General features: G+C 41.1%; 1 protein-coding gene across 1 annotated transcript in view; it reads right to left on the bottom strand.

Moving 5' to 3' along the window:
• LOC117419560 (kielin/chordin-like protein) overlaps positions 1-23,570 on the bottom strand; it is an 82,516-nt gene that overhangs the window by 42,530 nt on the left and 16,416 nt on the right. The window contains exons 4-10 of the mRNA XM_034032419.3: positions 20,722-20,969; positions 14,390-14,564; positions 3,967-4,043; positions 3,507-3,603; positions 2,853-2,920; positions 1,979-2,075; positions 749-831 (exon numbers count right to left, since the gene is read on the bottom strand). Coding sequence (XP_033888310.3) covers positions 749-831; positions 1,979-2,075; positions 2,853-2,920; positions 3,507-3,603; positions 3,967-4,043; positions 14,390-14,564; positions 20,722-20,969 — 845 coding nt within the window. The remainder of the gene's footprint in view (positions 1-748; positions 832-1,978; positions 2,076-2,852; positions 2,921-3,506; positions 3,604-3,966; positions 4,044-14,389; positions 14,565-20,721; positions 20,970-23,570) is intronic.

Consider the following 23,570-nt stretch of genomic DNA (forward strand, 5'->3'; position numbering starts at 1 on the left):
AAAATAATATGTAAGATTTTCAAGTATTTACAATAAGCTGTAATTTTGGCATGCAGCACTGTAGTCATTTCCCATTCCATTAAGAATTATGATTGAAAGAGGTATGATGATATATACTTTGGATTTGAGAGCTGGGATTAACCTCCAGGTTGATGTCTTGTAGAGGGATCCAGCAATTGGCTGTACACCTACATTATGTGCCTAAACATTCAATATTATTCACAGAATTAAATAATAGATCACTCCGATTTCTTTCTCTTTTCGTACTTAAGAAAAAAAGTACTGAACTTTCTAATAAAAAGCTGTTTTCAATTTCCATTGTATCAGTATACATTTTAAAAAAAGATTCCTAGGGAAGTTGCTCAAGAAAAAGAAAATCTTCAGTGTCCAATGATGTTTACAAAGCCCTAATGTTGTGCCGCATGGCTATTAAATTACCACGGATAAGATTTCTAAAAACCTGGCAGGTTTAAAGCATTAAAATGAATGGGTCTGCAATCCATAGTCTGTCTGCTCTCGGCTATACTGTTTTTAAGGTTGTGGTAAGAAATCTGAAAGAAACTGATGTGAGAATGAGAGGTGTACAATAATAATGAAACAGCATAATTTTGCCTATGGCATACCTCAGATCTTTTCAATATGGAAGTGAGTCTGTTGCAGATCAAGTGACTTTTACATGAGAGCCAAATGATTAGTTCCATATGACTGCTGCTTCAAACTATGAGAGGGGAGCACCCATTAAACTTACCAGACATGAGCAGTTCATACAGGGGTTGGTTCGGGATAAGAAGATGACTCCATTGTCATACATTTCTCCTTCATATTCACAGCCTGCTCAACAAAACCACGGATGTTATACTATTTATATCATTGTCCCAGTTTTTTTTCTTTATAAACAAATTACCTTGATGAAAGCATACCAGATTTAAACAAGCAGTTGGTTCTTGTGACACATGATTAAGAAATATTATTTTTCAGCATTGGCATTCAATGTCCAAATGCTGTACATTACAATATTTATAAATTTGTTGCAAGGAAATACAGATTTCCTCTGATACACTGTATTCCACTTACTTCATTAGGCTCCTTCATTAGAAATGTTTTATGATTTTAACTGTTACTGTAAATGATTGTAAAGGCATTATTGCCAAAAATTCAACACAGAGGTAATTTAACAGTAAGAAAGTATACATTATATTTTCTTCCAGTTTTAAAAAAATATTTTAACATTTTGGTCAGAGATTATATGCATCAAATGGTTGAAATTTAAAATACACTTGTGCTTTGTAAAGAAAATGGTGAGGGTCTCTTTCACAGCGGTCATTTTATTACCGTTCCTATGAAATAAAATATTCCCAAGCTAATGGATTTATCTTTATGATTCCTTCTTTGATTTTTCTAAGCTTTAAACTGATGTGATGTGAAGTGTATGGCAGTCTATAGCCAGTGCCATACTAGAGCATAATACACCACGCTTCCTGGGCTGTGCTTTATTTTTACAGAGCAATAAATAAAGAAAATTGAGAGTATTACACAACTTAACAAAATACTAGAAACCATTACCAAGCAACGTCTGGAACCAGCTCCCCAGTAATGTTGTTAAAGCTGACACCCTGGGATTCTTCAAGAAGCTGCTTTATGAGATTCTGGGATCAATAAGCTACTAACAACCAAACGAGCAATATGAGCCGAATGGCCTCCTCTTGTTTGTAAACTGTCTTATGTTCTTATGAAAGGCATTACAATATATGGCCACTATGAGAAAAAAATGCATGGACACCTGTTAAATTTAAGGTTGTTCATTTATACCGCCAGTTTTAAAATGATATTGTGAGAGGTGGGAGTCTCTGCCATAGCTGGGACTGAATCATCAGACTCTGAACCTATAAAGTCATTATTCTCGTGAAGCACCACAAACAAACGTACTGTAGCATGCCATGCCACCAGTGTAAACAGAGATCCTGTAAAAGCTATTTACCTGGACGACAGACAGGACAGCACTTCCCAGGAGGCACATACTGATCCAAGCACGGCAAGTCCGGGCATTGGACGCCCAGGCACTGCACGTTGCCATTCTAATAGAAGGAAAATGATGCAGAAATTACAGCATATCATATTTTTGCAGTTACTGTTACTTCAGAATTAAGAAATGTAGATGCAAAAGGCCTATACAATTCTTAATATGCAAAGTGAATACAAAGGCATTAAAAAAAAAAAAAAAAAAAAAAAAAACAGGGAAAAAGACTTCATTCCGAGAGTCCAGTTGAGTCCACAGGGGTGTTTTTAAAAGTCAACAGATTGTGATTACTAAAACAGCAAACGATATAAAGGGAATCTAAACAACAGCAAGAATACATTAGTTTAGGCAACCCTGATACTTCACAGCTCGCATGAATAAAAATCCTGTCTCTTTAAAAGATTCTGATTCTTTCTTCCTATTCCCAGCCACATACCCTGCAAGTGCACTTGGTGCAACTGTCTGACTGGAAGCTCTGGCCGTTCCTCAGCCTCTTCCCATTGTAGACACAGCCAACACATTCAGGGCAGCACGTGTCCCTTGGAATGATGGGGTGTTGGCAGTTTGTGGGGGGGCATTCCTGATTGATGCCTCATAGCCATTGTATTATTGCAATATGGCACTCCAGGGTATGTGTACTTCTTGGCTGGTGGAAGGCAATGACACCTGAGGTGTGGCGATATCCCACAATGCACACCCTGATGTGCTATGTTTCTAAATTAATTCAGGGGTGACTTCTACAACACTTTGTAATAATAATACAATTTGTTTTTTTGTTCTGGAGGGACTCATGTTTCAAGTATAGGTAGTATTGGTCAATAAATTCGGATCTTACCTCACAGGTGCAGTTGCTACAGGGATCAGGCTTCCAGCTTTCTCCATTTCTCCGTCCATCTACACAGTCTGCATAAACATCACAGACAGAAGTAATCAGAACTAAACCACCACAATGAACGGTTGTACAGTAAATTGTGTGGTCCAGTGGTTAAAGAAAAGGGCTTGTAACCAGGAGGTCCTCGATTCAAATCCCACCTCAGCCACTGACTCATTGTGTGACCCTGAGCAAGTCACTTAACCTCCCTGTGCTCCGTCTTTCGGGTGAGACATAGTTGTAAGTGACTCTGCAGCTGATACATAGTTCACACACCCTTGTCTCTGTAAGTCGCCTTGGATAAAGGCGTCTGCTAAATAATAATAATAATAATAATAATAATAATAATAATAAATTACCCTCAAGGTTTGAAACTTTTCACCTCTAGATCACCATCTTAATGCAAGGAGCCAGAAGTGGAACAATGAAGTGATTTCTGATGACCTTCTGATTTCTTGTCTCCACACCACAGAGTAAATATTTAAAAAAATAAACAAATAGGAAGTGCGGTGGACAGGGTGTCACAATGTCCCTCCTGTGCTTGATATCATGGGCCTTGTTCTTTTTTATTTGTTCATGAAGTCACAATTAACCACACTCCAAAGTACTGTATTTCACCTTCCAAACACACAGGACAGCACTCCCCGGATCTCTTCACTGGGTTGCTGCACGTCACTTTATTGCACTGTACTGCTGTACATTTCACATCTCCACTCTGCCAAGAAACAAAACAACTGTTCTGTTAGCAAGCCCCTTTACAAGCCTCAGGCTAATAACCAGTCAAAATGAAAACATGTGTTGATTTTTCTTTTTAAGCTTGACAGTTAGGACTTTTGCATATATACAGTACTGAGATTTGTTTGTGTCTGTTTTAATGATTGTGTTATTTTTTTCAAGGGTGAGGGAGGAATTACATTTTTGCAGAATGTTCTCAATAAATCTTTACTGTCCCGTAAAATACCAGGAGAGAGTTTAATGTTACAGTTATTTCTGAAGTACCCGCATTGTATTAACTCTCAGAAATTGAAATTGCCTGTGTGCTTCAACAGAACTAAACAGCGGTAAAAAGCACACTCACCAGACATACACATGTTGTGCATTCGTCGTAGTTGAAAGATTCTTCATTGTTATAGATCTTGCCTTCATAGCTGCAACCTTAAAAAGTAACACATTAACATCCACATGAGACACAAACTTCTCAATCCAATGTAGTATCTGAAAATGAACTATAATATACAGTAATTGTAAAGCCTACTGTAGGCATTTAGGATCCAACTGTTAACAATATATAGATATTTTCTGTTTAATAATGCCCTGTACTTTTCAAGAATTCCGTTGGATTACAAAAGATATAAAACAATTAAGGATTTTTGATGGAGTTCACAATGGTGTATTGATCATAGCAGCTACCTGTGTGCATAACTTAGCAGTTTAATAGAATGTTTGATGATTATTTTTAAATCAAACACAACAATCCTGAAGAGTAACAAGACATGCATTTCTGTAATATCTTTGAAATATCTTTGCTGTTACAAACAGTACAGTAGTACAGCCCCTCATTAAATATCTACATGTACTTATCTTTCTTACCTGAATACCATTACATTGTCCCACATTTGATTTTAATAATTTTCTATCCAGCAAAACAGCAATGTTGTGATGGTCTTAAGACCTGGAAGCATACTATAATGTAAAGTCTCTGTAGTGTACAGCTATGGCCAAAAGTTTTATATCATTTTGTTATTTTATATGACATAATGTAATCTAAGAAACTACAAAATAATATTGCAAAAGCCTTACTGGAAGCCATAATAGTAGTACAGTATTTCATGTTAGATTTCGAAATGTCACATTTTTCAATTTTTGTCAGTTTTTTCTTTTGAGCATATGGAAAACTACAAAGTGGTGTGTAATTCAATATGTCAACATAACATTATTCAGCAGATTTAATTCGACTTTATGAAGCAAAATTAGTTAATTCTATGATGCAAAATGTTTAGCCATAGCTGTACATACACATAGAGCAGTATGAAAATAAATTACCATGCTCAATATAATTTTACACAAAACAAAATCAGGCTAATCATTTAAATCTGATCTGGGAGCCATTCAGTACTAGTTGTACGCATGAGCATTTTTTGTTCTTGTTTGGCATTTGTATTTTTTATTTATTGTTTTACTGAAACTGAAACCTAAAAATGTCATTCAAGAGTACTGACTGCCACAAAATATAAATTTTCAGAATCCAACAGACCAAAACGTATGACAAAGGCTGACTCTTCTCTTCTAGGATATGTCATGACTAATGGTCCACATCCTTCTACCTCCTGTAGTTAAGGCTTAGCAACAATTAATTCTGGTTTTAGCTTTCATTTCCTTTAAAAACTGTGCAAGCAGTTTTAACAAGTAAAATGACCATATCTCATTTATCCACTTTGAAAGAAATCAGTCCTTTTTCACATTTTACATAAGAGAGTACAGCATGATTGGCTGTTTTGGTCTACTACATAATTATGTTCAATTTCAGCTCCTACTGGAAAAGTAAAATATTAATACTAAAACTGTTTTACTTAATTGAGCATTAAAAGCAAGAAATATTCAACAACAGCCAGAAAAACATCTCTTTTGCTCTCTCTTTTTTTCAATTTTCTTAAAAAATCCTCTTCATTTTCCATGATGCATGACTAATTCTCCCCCTCTCCCTTTTTTTCTTCACGTTTGTATTTAATGGTCTGAAACTAATTCTTGATTGATGGTTAACTTCCCTCAGTGTTAACACAGAACACACTGTTGCAAAATCATAGTTCAGGTTTAGACATAATATACCTAGTGTATCACATTTTCTGTATATACTGTATTTACTAAAAACTAGCTATCATAAATAAAGTTACAAGGTCAACTAACCTTTTAATATTATCCAAATGGCTGACATGAAACGTTTCACAAACATAATCTCCAGGGAGTTAGGAATACAATGACTGCTGGAATTCTCAAGGTCAATACAGTTCATATACTGGACAAGGTCTTGAGCACAATGGAAAAGAACCCAATGTATTTTTTACATTAGGAAAACTTATTCTCCATTTTTATTGTTCATTTGTCCTGTGTATATGTAAAGTATCGTGGTCAAGTGGTTATTGCAGGTGGCAGGAAACAGTCAGAGGTCAAGATTAAAATGCCAAAAGTGATCTTTTATTTAAGCCTCAGGTGAAGATTGGCAGAACAAAACACTAATAATGAACAAAAAACAAATCCACAAGCCTGGATTTAACACAGATATTATACACTGAGTACACAGCTACTCAGTCACTCCAGTCTCACTGGAGTCTCAAATCTAGTAGGCCTATAATGAGCTCTACACAGGTACTTATACCCTCCATTATCACTAGCCCCTCCCTAGGACTAATCCACTATACCTTCATTACAGTATAGTTTTATAAATGTTACAGTATCTGCATTTAACTGATTCACACTTATTATAATGTTAGGATCATTTCCCTTGGTTTAAATATTATATATCCACTCTCACCAGTTAAGCATACTATAGTTAAAACCAAACTAAAAGGATATATTTCCCCCCCCTCCCCAAGATGGCGACGCCCAGAGCTACACCAGCTTGCCGGTATGTTCACATTTATTCAAAACATGAAATGCATTTAAAAAATATTCACACACGCTTTTACTTCTCCTTTTTAACTAAAAGAAAGCCTGAGCTTCAGGCAGTGCAACATTTAATTGCAAAAAAACCAGCAGCCCCATTTGCAATGGAAATCTCTGCTACCATTAGGCTATGTACTAAGGAGCAATGGTAGAACAAGACTGTTACAATGGTATAACCAATACACAAGGGTAATCCATTGCAGCACTATGGCTATGGTTCCATTACAGTAGGCTACCATATCAGGACCGCTATGCAATGTATTTTTTTCAAATACACTGTTTTGCTATTGCTGGCAATTCTATGGCCTACTATTGCTTCTGTTAATGTTTCTTCCAGGTGATGAAATTATATCCCATTAGTAGTTTCAAACTTTTCTGTACGATACTGTCTTCCAAGATCAGTTGTTGGCAAATCCTTCCCAATCACTTTCAGTTAAAAAATAATGTCTATGGTACAAGATATATACATGAATGGTCCATAAATTGAGAATGCAAGTGATATTAAACAATCTCCAAGTCTGCAATGAATGCACGCGCTATGTGATCCACTAGACATATATACAGTGGCCTAAATAAAAACAGAAACAACACTTGACAATTTGAATGATGCACCAGGAGCTATGCATTCTGGGCTTCAGTAGCAGGTCTCTTATTTTTGTAATGGAAGAATTGTGTGTGTTAATTAAAAAAAAAACACATCTGAAAATCTGTAGTCTGAATGGATGAAAGTGCAAGCTCTGTCAGTTAACCCTGAGGAATATATGTGCATTTCACCTTCTCAGCAGGGAGAGGTCTGGCCCTGGTCCCGTCAATCTGTTGCCAACTCCAATTAGAACACATGCGTTTCATTTATAAACTTGGGAATGGCAGCAGGTCAGAAGCCATTTAGAATTTTAAATGGTGCTTCAGTAAAGCACAGCAGTTCTGGTTTATAAAATGATATTCAGGTTATTAACACAAACCTTTATAGTAGCTATCTTGGCATGTCTCCTTCTGTCGATAAATATAAGTACCTGCCTACCATAATGCATTAACATAGAACCACTGTTTTGTTTAAATAATACCAACAAGACCCCATACAATCTGAAATTGGTGAGAGGCCACTTAACTTGTTTTATATACATCAGTCATAGGTTTGTGAGGTGGATAACATTCAAAAGAAAACACATTATTTTTGTGTCCCAATGTGTGGATTTCAGAGATTATGTTGAAGTCTCTTTTGTAAATTGCACCCAATATGTTTACTTTATAAATTAAATTTAATTAAAATGTGACTTCCCCCCACTCCCCCCCCCCCCCCCCAACAATAATGTGTGCATAACATTGCAGTTGTCCTTTTTTTGCATGGTTTATATTAGTAATTGTTAATCAACATTGTGCAATGCAGCAGAGTTAACATATTGTTAGTTGCCAGAAAGCATACATCTGGCAAGGCAGCAAAACCCCTCTTCCCATAGTAGCGCTTAATAAGACCCACCACCACATGCGCTTTAATTGCTATGTCTGTGTTAACAGTGCGATCCAGGCAGACAAGACAGGTGGACAGACAGACATGCAGACAGATAACGTAAAAACAATCGAGAAAGAGAAAAACAGCTGTGAAACGGTTCTATAATCTTTCTGCTTTATTGAATATAAGAGAACAATTTGTGAGAAGTAGGAATTTCCTGAAGCTGTGTATAAAACAATGGAAGTGGCTAGAAACAACAAAGAGCTTCCCTAAAATGTGTGTTACATATCTAGTGGTAACATTCTGCAATTTTCTGCATTATCCAGAAGTTTACCATGGTAAATATCGATGATAACATTGCAAGTCACCATTCTTTGCATGCTTTTTCTTACTCTGGCAAGTCAAATTAACCTCTACTGTATATATTTGATTTTGAAGGTTAGCATAGCATAGACCAAGCAGAATACAATGTGTTTCTCGACGCATGTGTTAGACAATACTGTAAATCCATAAATATTTGCAAGTCTTTTATGTTTTTTTCACGTATAAAAAAATATTTATGGCTTTACAGTAATCATTGTTTAGCCCCTACAGCAATCATATTAAACATGCAAATGCTGCAAAAGCACAAAGCCTCTGCCCCCTACTCTGCATTCAAGATACACAGATTGCTGACCGGGTCTATAGTCTTTGACTTCGAGATCCTGTGTTAGGGTGGCTAACGATATACCACAGCAAACTTCTATTAAAGAGGAAGCCTGCAAATACCCAAAGAACACAAAGTGCTTTTTGTTGCTATACCTAAATCAGTGTAAATTGGTAAATTGCAGGCACGTTGATGACAGCATTCTTAAGAGATCAGGTGAATATTAAACCTTCCTGAAGGTACTGGAAGTGCTAAGGTTATCTGAAATCTGCTGTCCAAATAATCCACCGTAAAAATAATCCATTCATTTCAAGTGCAAAGTCTATATGCACCCCATATGCATTTTCTATATAGTAATCAGTTTATACTGTACATCCTACAAAACATTTTTAGTTTCCCCATAACACCTGGACTTCTTGGCAATTTGCCCCTTTTTATAGGTTTTTCTTGAAGCTAGAGTTTAATAGGATTAACAGCTTTACAAGGGCTATAAAGTTTGGACCAATAAGGTATGGGGATTGCTTTGTATAACTTGAGCACCAAAAGCATCGCCACCAATTGGTGTCACTGTATTGCAGAATGGCCCATACACCAGCTTGAAATAATTCTCAGGCAAACTCATCAATGTTCCCTAGTCACCAACCCTGACACATGACATGGCTGCCCGTTGCTCTGTCATACCACTCGGTAAAGCAGGATCCACGGTTATGGACTCGGCACTTTGCTTCCTGGTAGCCCGCGCACTGGGCATTACTGCAAAGGTCTGGGCAAGTCACAGGGGCTGTACCTACTGGGCACCCTGAAAACCAGCGCAACTCAAAGCAAAATCTAAAGAAAAAAAACAGAGGAGCAGAAGAAACAGAGATAATCAGAACACTTAAGGAAAGGAGAAAAATAATTTCAACAGTGTTAACAACTAATGAGTGAAAAGACTCTGCAGACTGTTGGGACACAGTCTGCTCAGTATAGATTGATGTGGTGCAGTTTCTGACTTTATTGCCTTTCAATTTAATTGCTAAGCTAACTTTTGACATGCTTTATGATGCTATGTGCTGTAATCAATGCCTTTACCACATAAAACAGATAAATACGATGACAACGTGTTAAGCACCACGGCAATAAACAGCAAATCTTTTTTTGTGTTTTATTTTGGAAGGGCTTTCTAAATAAATCCCCTGTGCCACTACTTGTCAAATATCTTCAGTCTTTTCAATCTCAATTTGTTTTAGGACTTTAGACTAATTAGGTTTAGCGGGGGGAAAACAATTGCTTGTTTCTTCTAGCCCTGGTCTTCAGTCTTTTGCAGTTGCTATTATAGTTAGTATTCAAAGACATGCCCTGAAACAAACTTTTTTTTTAATCACCCTATAAAAACAAATAGACAAAGTATACTTTTTTCAATAAAGTGCTTTCAAAAGAAAGCAATGCTACAATGCCTAGTTTTCGATATTTTATTCTAGGAAGCCATATGTTTATGTTTTTTTTATCATAGAAAAGCAGTAGATACAAACTAGCTAGGTCACCTGAAGCCATAGACCATTTTCTTGCACCGAGGAGATGTTGGGAATATACCCACTGTCAAATGGGCTCTGTGAGTCCCATTTCTGTTCAATGTGGTGGATCATTGCAACAGTTTCCTGAACATCAACATTCAACCAGTTCTGAATGTGCCACCATTCTGGCAAAGGAGTTATCTGGGGACAAATCCGCTTAATATTTGATAAAATGTCTGTCCCAATCATAGTAATTTGAAGCTGAATAAAGAAGTAGAACCTTGTGTAATGAAGTCTGTGATAAAACATAGTTACAACTATCCTTATCATATCCATCTATGTGGAAAAAAGAAACAAGGACCAGGGGTCACAAATGGAGATTAGATAAAGGGGCATTCAGAACAGAAAATAGGAGGCACTTTTTTACACAGAGAATTGTGAGGGTCTGGAACCAACTCCCCAGTAATGTTGTTGAAGCTGACACCCTGGGATCCTTCAAGAAGCTGCTTGATGAGATTCTGGGATCAATAAGCTACTAACAACCAAACGAGCAAGATGGGCTGAATGGCCTCCTCTCGTTTGTAAACTTTCTTATGTTCTTATGTTCTTCTTATGTTCTTATGTTCTTATGTTCTTAATCCACTGCTGTCCAAGCCAAATTTGTCAAAGCCATAGATGTCATATCCACTCCCAAACATCTGATCTATGACCTCTCCTCTTATATGAGGAAGGATAGTGCCATCCGTTCTCATCCCAAATGGAGTCAATTCGGATCTATTGTATCCATATCGATTGTACCCAGAATTGTCATACCCTTCAGCATCAAAGTTGTCACGGTCTCTTCCATAGCTATACTGATCCCAGCCCATCTGGTCAAAGCCACTTCGGTCATAGCCTTGTTTGTTGTACCCATTCTTATCATATATTCCAAGGTGGTCATTCTCTCCTCTCCAGTTTATACCATGTCTGTTGTAGCAATCTCGGTTGTATCCCTCAGAATCAAAGCCATGCCTACTGTATCCTTCACTGTCAAATCCAGAGATTTTTGGTGAGGTGGTAAGGTTACATTGGGTACCAAGAGTTACTGGCACATAAATGGTGCAGAGCTGATGCTTGGAGTGCAAAACGTCATCTGGAGCCACTTCAAAGGGTTTCATTTTTACCTATCTCAGTTTCAAAGGGTATTGGGGGAGCCCATCAAGACTACACTCCTGCCAGTGCATCCACAGCTTATCCATGAAGGCATAGTGAGACAGGAATATGGGATCTTAAGGGCAGAATGGGGATGTCATATGTCCTCCTACACAGAGGTGGAAGAGCCCTGACGCTGCCTCGATCTGTAAAGAGAACTGTTTAAAATCGTCCTCAGACAGAATAAGTTGGATTTTTATGACATCATGTAATATGACCGATGTGTTGAACCTCCTGCGAAGGCAAGGTGACCAAACATTCTCATGTTGAAAAGGATGATACACAACACAGTTTGTCTGTTGGTCCCCATTGCCACCAAAGAAGTTAGCCTGCCATATTGCAGAGGTCTCCATAGACCCGGCATCTATGGTCCATTCAAAGTATGGAATATAGATTTCACAGGATGAACCCTTCTGCAGCTCCCTGTCTACCATTTTCAAGAAGTAACGATGACAAGGGCGGAAAGAGTACCATTGGCCTGAGGAGCATATTCCGACCATATCTTAGCAAAGTCTTCCCAAGTACCTGATTAAACCACAGGAAGAGAGGTAGAAAAGCATAGAAACAAAATTAAAGAACCCATACTTATCAAACCGCTTCCCACCACTAAGTCCGCTGAAGACCTGGCTATTGGGACCAAACAAGGCAGGTCCAGACTGGTCCTGGTTAACAGCCAGGCTTTTTCTCCCAGTGCGATCGAGGTCAGACACACTGTAACCATATTGGTCGTAGCCTTCCTGGTCGAAACTTTTTTTTATTCCTTCGCCGTCCTGTGTGCATTGCACTTAGGCAAAAAAAACCCCAAAAAACGTCCTTAGACAAATAACATTTACAAAAAAATACTCCAAAGCGGTTAACGTCCTTGTTTACTGTTCAAATGATTACAATGTTTTCATCAGTCTATTAGAGCATCTGTACTGGCTTTTCTGTGTCCTGGACAGTACAGTAGGGGGTGGGACAAAGTCAGTGCTGCATTGTTTTGATTTAGGTTGCTAAAATCTAGTTTTCAGCATTGGAGGTAAAATACCAGGAATGGATGACAAAACCAAAAAACCAAAGTATATTTCGGCTGGATTGTGTCAAGATATTTACTAAAGAAACTTTGGAGAAAATACGATTGATCGCTATTCAGCTTCAGAATCACACATTAAAACGAAAGGCTACTACAGAGGCTGCTGAACAGAACATAAAATAAGCAGATTTCAGAAAAAAACTGGAAAGTCAGCGCAGAAAAAAAGTATTCCTGTCAGTTGTAGCCAAGTTAAATCAGTACTACAGGTAACAACCAAGCACAGCCACCTGGCTTCAAACAACCTGCTGCTTACTTTTTAAACCCAGCTAAAATTTTAGACCCGAATAGGCACGTTTTCTTTGTTTTGACTCGGTACTAATAAAATAAATGATTGGATGGGACAAATAACATGACAACGAACGTGCTGCATATATTGCCTTTATTAAAGTATGCCAGATGCCCTTGGGTAACCAAGTTTTGGGACTGTTTCTAATCGATTTCCACATCTGTATAACTTGGCAAGGCTTTGCCTTACACTTCCAACCAATTCAGTGGATGCAGAACGTGCAGTCTCAATGTATGGACAAGTCCACACCAGACTAGAGAATGTCGGCAGCAACTGCTGGGGGATGTTGCATGCTTGTCTTTAACAAATGACAGCACTCTGTTTCAGTAAGGAAGCAAGTACCACTATTTTTAGGCTCTTATAGTGCTCTGAAATATTGTCTACTTAGGTTTATTTAATGTTTAAACAGGTCCGCGAAATCCTAGTTTTATTCCATAACCTTCCATCGAAAAATACGTAAATTTACCGTGATTTAAGTAGACCCCTAGTTATTTGTTGTACCACCCTAATCATTTTCAAGAATAGTAACAAATACAGATATATGTCAAGTTTGGTTTTGGTACATGGTGATGGTGAGGATGGAGATTACGTAAGATGGTTTTGCTACTATAAAATAACAAAACACTGCAAGACACTGAAGTGAACATAAAACAAAAAGCAAGCTCTGACATTGAGAAAAAGAAAGTGACAATTACTACATACACACAAAAGGGCCATATTTAAAAAAACGGAAGAGAAGTTGAAAATAATTGCTAATTAGATATATGTTATTGTTTAACCTTTAATTTATGAAAAACAAATCTATATATATATATATATATATATATATATATATATATATATATACTGTATATATACACACACACAAATATATATACACCCTGACTTTAGTGAAAATTAGGGGCTTGGCTGTTCGCCGCAACGCATGAGAAAAAGCGGAATGGGAAATACCTAATCAATATTCAATGAAACAGATATACATGGATAGCAAAGTATCCAGTTTTACCAAAAAGATACAGTCACTTCTTTCTGCCCATGTTTGAACCTGTACAGTATTTCATTAAACATCTAAAAGACTGCATGTTCATCATCGCAGTGATTTTTTTGCAGTAAATAAAACATTTTGATAGCTGCCATGAAATCAACCTCTGCCAATATTGTACAAAGTGCAATACAGTTCTGGCACTTAGCTCCCCTAAATGATGCAGATGTATTTTTCAAACTCACACAATTCTGTTTACATTTAACGTAAAAAATTACTTAACATTCTTCTCAAGTACAGTTTGTACAAGTCCCAGTTGAGACATATTTGCTGATTTTAAAGTATTTTCAATCTAAAATGACAGCTTTAGAAGTTGTTTTGAACCGCATTTGAACATCAATAGTGAAGAAAATCAATTAAATTCCCTAACTTTTACATCACCTCGTAGCAATTCAGATTCTGGTATTCACAAACAATTTGCAAATCTATATATTATAACAGGAAAAAAAACTCTGAGCTCTGACTCTAATCAAATATCAATTGGTTAACGAGTAAAAAATGTCAGTCAACATGTAAAATGCTCACGAACAAAGTAGCCTGTCTTCTTGTAATTACAATTTATTCAGTACAAACAATTAACCCCCAAACTGGCATGGCACAATAGCTTTGAAATGTATAATAAAAAAATCCCACGTCTGAGGTGTATTTTATTATAACTTACCGGCACACTCGCCCCGTACAGAGCATCGCACTTCACCCTTCACACACAAGCAGACTGTGCACTGGTCCTTGTCCCACCTACTCCCCTCCACGTACTCTCGCCCCTCCCAGGAGCACGTGAGCCTCCTACACTCACAGGTCTCAAGGTACTTCACACGAGCCACCAGGTCTGTGTTCTGTTACAGCAACAAAAATAAAAAACAAACAAAAAAACAATGAACACTTTTTTAAAATGACAATAATTACAACGTACTTACTATTAAACTGCACATTGGTAACACTTTATGTAATTACAGTGTAAGTACCTATGTAGTTCAAATATAATTTTTAATTAACTATATATGTGCTTGCCGTTTAATACTAACTGTGACAGAGTTGACCGATGGTGTGGTGCAAAATGACAGACTCCAGTCCTTTTCCAATTAAGCGCTTGGGTTTTATTTCCTTAAAAACCGGTTACCAAACGCACTCAAAAATAATAGGGACAAATAAACAATAGGGCCGCCGGGGTACACAACGATGTGTAACCCGACAACATAAAGAGAAACGGGGTTGCAGTCCCAAATAAACAAACAACAAAAAACAGTCTGTCTTCCTTTTGTAATCCAGGAACGGGAAAACACGGGGGGGTAACAGAACCAGCACTTCCGGGTAGTCGCTCCGCCGTCGTAATCCCGGAGCGTCCCGTTAGTGCTCTAAAATACAAAGAACAGATGGGTTAGCAAAAGTCCACACAGCAAAGACGACCCGTCTTCAAAAACCCTTCCTCTGTTTCCCTGCTCGTTTCTCTCTCTCTCTCTCACTGTCTCACACGCACTGTACCTTGCCAGAAGGAACAGAACCCCGGGCCACGCCCCCTTTTGTACGCCCCGTCCCGTCCCCATCGGTCAGCGAGGGCAACCGCCGTCGTCCAATGCGCGATTGCCACTGCGCTTCCCGACCGGGTCTGTGACGTTGCGCACCGTGGCTCTGCCTGCTCCTCCTCCCCAGTGCCCTCACCGGTCGGAAGGGAGATCTAAAACAAGAATTCACTCTCTCTTTGTCACATATCCCACCGCTCAGAGTGGAGCCGAAGGAACACTCGGCCAAACCTACCAACCCCATTACTCCCCCCTCCCGGGAAAAATAATCCGCATTTTGGTGATCTTTCCCTGCACGATGTACCATACGATACATGTAAGGCTGCAATGCCAAATACCACCGAGTTATCCGGGCATTGCTATCCTTCATAGTGCTTAACCATCTGAGTGGGGCGTGGTCTGTGACTAGATCAAATGAATGTCCCAGTAAGTAATATCTGAGGGAGTGAGTCGCCCATTTAATGGCCAAGCACTCCTTCTCTACAACCGAGTAATTGCGCTCCCTAGGAAGCATTTTTTTGCTGATGTAAAGAATGGGATGCTCCACCCCGTTAACCCTCTGGGACAAGACCGCCCCCAAACCAACCTCTGACGCGTCAGTATGGAGGAGGAATCTCTTGCTAAAGTCTGGTAATATTAGCGCAGGAGCCTGGCACAGTTTGCGCTTAATGGTCTCAAACGCTCCCTGACACTCTTCTGACCACTTGACTAAATTTGGCGCACTTTTCTTAGTGAGGTTCACCAGAGGATCGACCACGGTGGCATACTCGGGGATAAAGCGGCGGTAATAACCGGCCAATCCTAACAGTGACCTCACCTGGGATTTAGTTTTGGGGACCGCCGCGTCCACCAAAGCCTGGACTTTGGTGGCTACGGGTTTCACCTGTCCGTTTCCCATGATAAATCCTAAGTACTGAGTTTCAGATTTCGCAAACGCACATTTTTTTAGGTTGGCTGTCAGCCGGGCAGCCCTCAGAGACTGAAGGACGGCTGTAAGTCGAATTACATGCTCTCTCCAGGTGGAGCTATATATCACCACATCGTCAATATAAGCTGCTGCATACTCACGATGGGGATGTAACACCTCGTCCATCAGTCTCTGAAAGGCGGCGGGCGCACCATGTAACCCAAACGGCATGGTTTTAAAATGGAACAGACCATCCGGAGTTGAAAATGCCGTTTTTTCACATGAATCGCGGGTTAAAGGGATCTGCCAATATCCCTTCGTCAGGTCCAAAGTTGAGATAAACCCGGCCGTCCCCAGTCGGTCGAGAAGTTCGTCGATCCGAGGCATGGGGTAGGCGTCGAACTTGGCGATAGCATTGACCTTTCGAAAATCGACACAGAAGCGATTAGTGCCGTCCTTCTTGGCCACTATAACAATAGGACTGCACCACTCGCTTCTGGAAGGCTCAATGACCCCAAGTTCAAGCATCGCCCCCACCTCGTTCTGGACGCCACTCCGCCGGCTTTCTGGGATCCGGTAGGGCCTCTCCCGAACAGTGACCCCTGGCGGAGTAATAACAGCATATTTGGTAAGGTTAGTTCTGCCGGGCACGTCAGAAAACACATCCCCAAATTTCCCAATCAACTTACGCAATTCTACTTGCTGATCTGGAAGTAACTGTTTCCCCATTGAAATCTGGCTGGGGCTAGGGGTCTCTATACAGGGTCCTAAGTCATCCTCCATCTCGCCTGGGGCTATGAATAAGACCTCCCTTGCCTTCCAGGGCTTTAACAAATTGACATGATAGATTTCTGTTTTATTTCGGCGATCGGGCTGTCTAATTTCATAATTCACTAATCCTATGGCCCGTATCACCTCATATGGCCCCTGCCATTTAGCACACAGTTTCGATTCCAATGATGGAAGAAGCAGCATTACTTTATCTCCTGGCCGAAAGGTTCGAATTCGTGCATTGGTATTGTAATGCCGCTGTTGCCGATGTTGAGCCGATCTGAGATTATCCTGAGCCAGTCGACCAATTAAATCAAGGCGATCACGCAGTAGGAGCACATGCTGCACTACATTTTTAGAGGAGCCCTTGTGTTCTTCCCAACCTTCTCTCAACAGGTCGAGGATGCCCCGTGGCTGCCGGCCATATAATAGCTCGAAGGGGGAAAATCCCGTTGAGCTCTGGGGCACCTCTCTCACTGCGAAGAGCAGGTAAGGAAGAAGGGTAGCCCAATGTTTCTGCTCCTGACTCACAAACCGTTTCAACATTTGCTTCAATGTTTGGTTAAAACGTTCCACCAGCCCATCCGTTTGGGGATGATAAACGGATGTCCTAATGGGACGTATTTTTAGAATTTTGTACACCTGCTGTAGCGTTTTCGACAAGAAGTTTGTTCCATGATCAGTCAATATTTCTTTTGGGATCCCTACCCTAGCCATAATCTGACTTAACTCTTTCGCAATTGCAGTGGCACTAGTGGACCGCAACGGAACTGCTTCCGGGTACCGCGTTGCATAATCCACCATCACTAATATGTGCGTGTACCCGGAATCAGAAGGCAGCACTGGCCCAACTATGTCCATTGCAACGCGTTCAAAGGGAGTGGAGATAATAGGCAGTGGGACCAGAGGGGCGGGGCGCACTCGACCCGGTGCTACTCTCTGACATTCTGGGCAGCTAGCTACATATTTCGCCACTTCGGTGTAGAGCCCTGCCCAGTAAAATCGAGCCAGTATTCGGTCCCTCGTCTTGTCCACGCCAAGATGTCCTGCAAAGGGGACGTCATGCGCCAGCCTCATGACCTCTGGTCGACAGGACGGGGGAACCATCAACTGTTTGACAGGCTGTCCTGTGCCCGGGGCTGGGTTTACTCTATAAAGCAAGTGCCCCTCTACCACGAAATGGGGATATACCAGCGTCCCAATGCCGTCAACATCCTTACCCTCAATAGACCGGACCTGTTCCCAAGCGTGCACCAGTGTGGGGTCGTTGTTCTGCTCCCACACTAGGTCCGCGCTTGAGGCCCACACGTCCGGGATATTGACAGGGGCTGGAGCAGTCTCTACCCTCGAGGGTCCAGTAACCTCGCCCGTCCGGTCACACTGCGTTCCGACTCCCTTCGATTGACGTTTGGGACCATCAGCACCTTCTCCCGCCAGACCCCAACCGTGTCTTATCGATGCGCCTTCCCACTTTTCCTTCCGTCTCTCCTTGCGTGTTTTTCTAGGACGAAAAAGTGGAGAAAACAGCTCTGTATGGAAGGGAAAAACAGTACCAATTACTTCCCTTCCCCGGGGGTCTGCCGTGTCTACACGTGTGGTCGAGGCTGCCGATATTTTCACTAAATCTTTATATTGCGGCCAGTCTCGACCCAGAATAACTGGATGTGGCAACTTTTCGGCCACCCCCACTACTAGGTGGCGCTTTATCGGGCCTACCGATAAATATACTTTTAGAGTGGGGTATGTCGCCGTATCCCCATGGATACAGGAGATTGACATCTGGCCTTGTGGCTGCCACGACATACCGCCAAGGAGAGCTGTTCGAATTAAAGTTTGCTCACACCCTGTGTCCACTAATGCGTGGGTGTTCACATTCCCCAATACAACATCAACCATACACGGGCCCTCCCGACCATTTCCCCATTTCCTACCTGTCTCAGACGCCAGGTGACACGCAGCCACGTCGCACTCCATGGCCGCCGGGCAGTATCTGGCAATGTGTCCCGGCTGCTGGCACCTAAAACAGACGGGTGGGGCAGAGGGTAAAGGCGGTACATATTTGTCCCGCTGCTGGTATGACAGCGGGGCAGGGGGAACCATTCTACCCCAGCTGGGGGCCAACCTCTGCCTCCATTGTAAGGGGGCCGGGTGGCCCGACGGGGCCGGTGATCTGACGGCCCTGGGTCCGGGAAAAGGGTTCGACGGCGGTCCTTTGGCAGCGGAGGGAGGGGGGCAGTCCAGCAGGGTGGTTCGGGCGGACACCAGGGAGTCCTCGTAGTTCTCGGCTAACGCCACGGCCTGCTCTAGCGTCGTGGGGTTATGCCGGCGTACCCATGCCTGCGTCTCAGCCCCGACCACATGGCAGAATTGTTCCATCACAATGGCCTCCCCCATCTGAATCCCGGTTTTCTGACTGGGGTTCAGCCATTGCGCCATGTGGTCGCATAATTGCTGGGCTACCACCCTGGGCCGGGTGTTGGGGGGTCGCCGGAACTCCCGGAATCTGACCCGATGAGTCTCCCCCGTGATATTGAGACGGCGGAGGATAGCCTGCTTAACCAGGTCATACTGGGCGGCATCGTCGTCAGTCATGGCCCGGTACGCTGCTTGTGCTTCCCCGATCAAGCAGGGACCAAGTTGGCTCGCCCAGTACTCCCGGGGCCATGCTGCAGTGGTAGCCAACCGTTCAAAGGCTACAAGGTAGGCCTCCGGGTCATCCTCCACCGTCATTTTCTGGGCCCGGGCCTTCGGGGCAACCAGCACGGGGCCCGTCGCCGCTGACGTCATCCCCATCCCCACCCTCTCGATAAGAGCCGTGTATCTCTCCTCCCTCCTCCGTTCCTCAGCCTCCCTCCGGCTGTCCAACGCCTCCAGGATCGCCGACAAAGTGGTTGGGTCCATCCCTCTTCTGACAACCACGTGTGACAGAGTTGACCGATGGTGTGGTGCAAAATGACAGACTCCAGTCCTTTTCCAATTAAGCGCTTGGGTTTTATTTCCTTAAAAACCGGTTACCAAACGCACTCAAAAATAATAGGGACAAATAAACAATAGGGCCGCCGGGGTACACAACGATGTGTAACCCGACAACATAAAGAGAAACGGGGTTGCAGTCCCAAATAAACAAACAACAAAAAACAGTCTGTCTTCCTTTTGTAATCCAGGAACGGGAAAACACGGGGGGGTAACAGAACCAGCACTTCCGGGTAGTCGCTCCGCCGTCGTAATCCCGGAGCGTCCCGTTAGTGCTCTAAAATACAAAGAACAGATGGGTTAGCAAAAGTCCACACAGCAAAGACGACCCGTCTTCAAAAACCCTTCCTCTGTTTCCCTGCTCGTTTCTCTCTCTCTCTCTCACTGTCTCACACGCACTGTACCTTGCCAGAAGGAACAGAACCCCGGGCCACGCCCCCTTTTGTACGCCCCGTCCCGTCCCCATTGGTCAGCGAGGGCAACCGCCGTCGTCCAATGCGCGATTGCCACTGCGCTTCCCGACCGGGTCTGTGACGTTGCGCACCGTGGCTCTGCCTGCTCCTCCTCCCCAGTGCCCTCACCGGTCGGAAGGGAGATCTAAAACAAGAATTCACTCTCTCTTTGTCACATAACTCATACAAAAGAGTAACCCAAAATACCCCTCCCCCTCCTCAAAAAGACACCAGCATTTTCCAGAAGGTAGATACATTTTTTCTATTAGTTTCCAGGGCATCTTGAGACACTACCATTACCATTGTTCACTACATTGACTGCTCTGTGGATTCAGCGATGTCTTAAATCAGTATTAAAGTCAGCACCCACCTGGGCCTTGACCATATCCAGCATCATGCTGAGGTTATCCACTGCCTCCTCCAGTCTCCTAAGAAGCTCTTCCTGGGCTTGGGGGTGAGGCCTGGGTCCCTGTGGGGAATTCTCAGGCTCACTTTGCTGCTGTTGGTAGTTTGCAAAATCAGACTGGTGCTCAACATGTTGGGAGGGATCCGTTATCAGAGGCGCTTCCAGCTGGGAGTCAACAGATCTCTCCTCAGCCAGGGAATATGGTAATGAATCTGAATCAGATACAAAAGAAAGATACGTCAGCTGTGTTGGCAGAAATAAGTAGACAACAGTCCCAAACCTTATTATTCTAAAGTTTTTAATGCATTAGCTACACTGTACTTATACTTGTCTGCAGTATTTAATACATGTACTTGCACGAATTCGACTTAACACATAATTGTGTGCTAAGTATATGTAGTAAATAATGTGGTAAAATTTATTTTGAAGTGTATGTTTATTAAATCTTTTTGTAATGGAGGTTAACAGAGGAAATCATGTGAATGGAGTCCCAAAGTACTACTGTAATAATACAATTTAATTCAAAGGGTACAATACATGTGTTAAGCAAACAAGAACAGACAAATATGTTTTAGGAGCCTCTGGATTAGCAGGAGGTGAGACCCTCTGGTTTACAATATTCTTTCCTGTAGCTGTTGGTTTCGTGTTGCACAATGACTCTTTGTAAGAATGCTTCACAGTCTAACACAGCAGCAACCACTAGTATTTAGAACATCTGTCTTCTCTTCCCTACCCACAGTAGCGCAAGAAATGTTAATAATGATGCACTATCATCTCATATATATTCCCAGATAAACTGTATCTCAAGTTGTTAGTCACTCAAGAACCATGTGTGTTTGTTCCTGACCACGGTACTCAGAAATCAATTGAAGTCTTTGTCAGGAAACCCATATGTTTTATCTGCACAAGATAATGTATCAGTCTAGTGGGCCCTAGGTAAGGAATGCATTGTGACTTGAAACATAAACCTAAAAAACAATTCTTAGAACCATGTGTGAACTTGTAACCAAGGCCCACGCAGTCTGGTTCCTATTAAACAGAACTGAAAGTTATGGCTCTTGAATTTCCCGTTTAATTTTCAGTTCTCATCCCTCAGAATGCCCACTTCTTGCAATTATAGCATGAAGTGGAACAAAGGGAAGTCTGCATTGTAAAGATAGATAGATACTGTAGATAGATAGATGGATAGATAGATAGATAGATAGATAGATAGATAGATAGATAGATAGATAGATAGAGTAATATAATTACAAATGACTAGTTAAAATGAGCTATCTTTGGTTACGTTAGTGAATGCAATATTATTATGCTGTAGTCATTACAAAGCAGCTTTAGCCTTTAAAGATGTTGGACCCATTGACAAAGAGCACCAGTTAATGCTGACTTTACAGTAAGGGTTTGTAAGATGGTATATTTTATGGTATCTAGTTCCTCAGAAGACTATTTTCATGTTCCCCATCCTCAAATGAGACCTAACTTTCCAAATCAGGTTACATCCTCCTTAGCCATGTAATTGAGGTTCTTTGTACTGAGTCACGGACAAAAAACCCTTGCAGCGTCACATGGAGGTCGCACAAAGCTGAGATGAATGATCATATGGCTTAAGCTCAGTATTATCCCCCTTTATATGTACTGTATACAAGGAAATCCTTAGGCCTCTTAGAAAAAAAAACCAAAACATTTGTACATTCCAGAAACAAGGTAGCCAGCAGTTAGAACATTCTAAATTAATAGTGCAGTAAAGGTACCTGGAAAACACAATAAGCTTGTAGGCAAAATCTACTGTACCCAGGTCAATATTTGGTAACTTTTCAGGCTCAGATCACCTTCCAAGCTTAGTATCATATTTGGCACTCTTTGACTACAGGCCTGTAGATATCTAGTACACTGAACTTCTGCAAGTTATAGTACCTTCTAAATGTCCTTAACAGTCCATTACGGGTTTTTAAGGGGAGTCAGCCAATAAGACTCAACAGAACATACTGTCATTGCTATGCTCAAACTGCTCTTTTTTGAAAGTGCTTGGAGAAACAAATCTTTCCTGCTGAAAAAAAATGGACCATCATTGAATCTTTTAAAAATAGTAAAGTTAAAATTTGTTTTTTTCAGCATTTTCTTCTATTGAGTGTTCAGTTTTTTTGCACTTAAATACCTGAATGGAAAACAGACATCAAAAAGGAGCTCACTATAACCGGATTCCAAGTCTGACATTTTTATGCCTAATAATCAATGAATACTAAATTGTGTTTTCTTTCTAAATTGACTTTTTCTAACATGTCCTATAACACTAATACCCTTTTTGAATTTGCTTAATCTCCTTGTTTTGTAGTAAGAAACTGATTCAGGACCATACCCTAAACACATTGACCAGTGAATTAAAGAACACATCTGACAAATGTTTTATCATTGTTTCATACAATTTAGCTTTAGTCAGGCACAGACTGGGCAAATTCAACATCACTAATATCTATTTTGGGTTAGGCGTCTCTCACAAGTGGGTTTACCAAAAATCGTACACATGTTTAGTCTGTTTAATAACTGAATCGCATTGTAATCTGTGTAACCTATCCTTTGTAATTGGTTTTACTTCTGTTTGCAAATGGAACACCAGTCTTAAGACCACTTGTGTGAAAAATATACAAGGAATGATTAGAAATCCATAAGGATTTCTATAATAACGATTAAGGTTTCCACAGTTTGAATAAGATTCCTTTTAGAAAGACTTTACAGTTATCCTCATGAAAAATGTATCAAAATAGAGCTTTATGACGCCAATAAAATATAGACCAGACCTTTATTCCAAGGGATACTGA

This window comes from Acipenser ruthenus, chromosome 14, assembly GCF_902713425.1.
Source record: "Acipenser ruthenus chromosome 14, fAciRut3.2 maternal haplotype, whole genome shotgun sequence".
NCBI classification, from domain to species: domain Eukaryota; kingdom Metazoa; phylum Chordata; class Actinopteri; order Acipenseriformes; family Acipenseridae; genus Acipenser; species Acipenser ruthenus.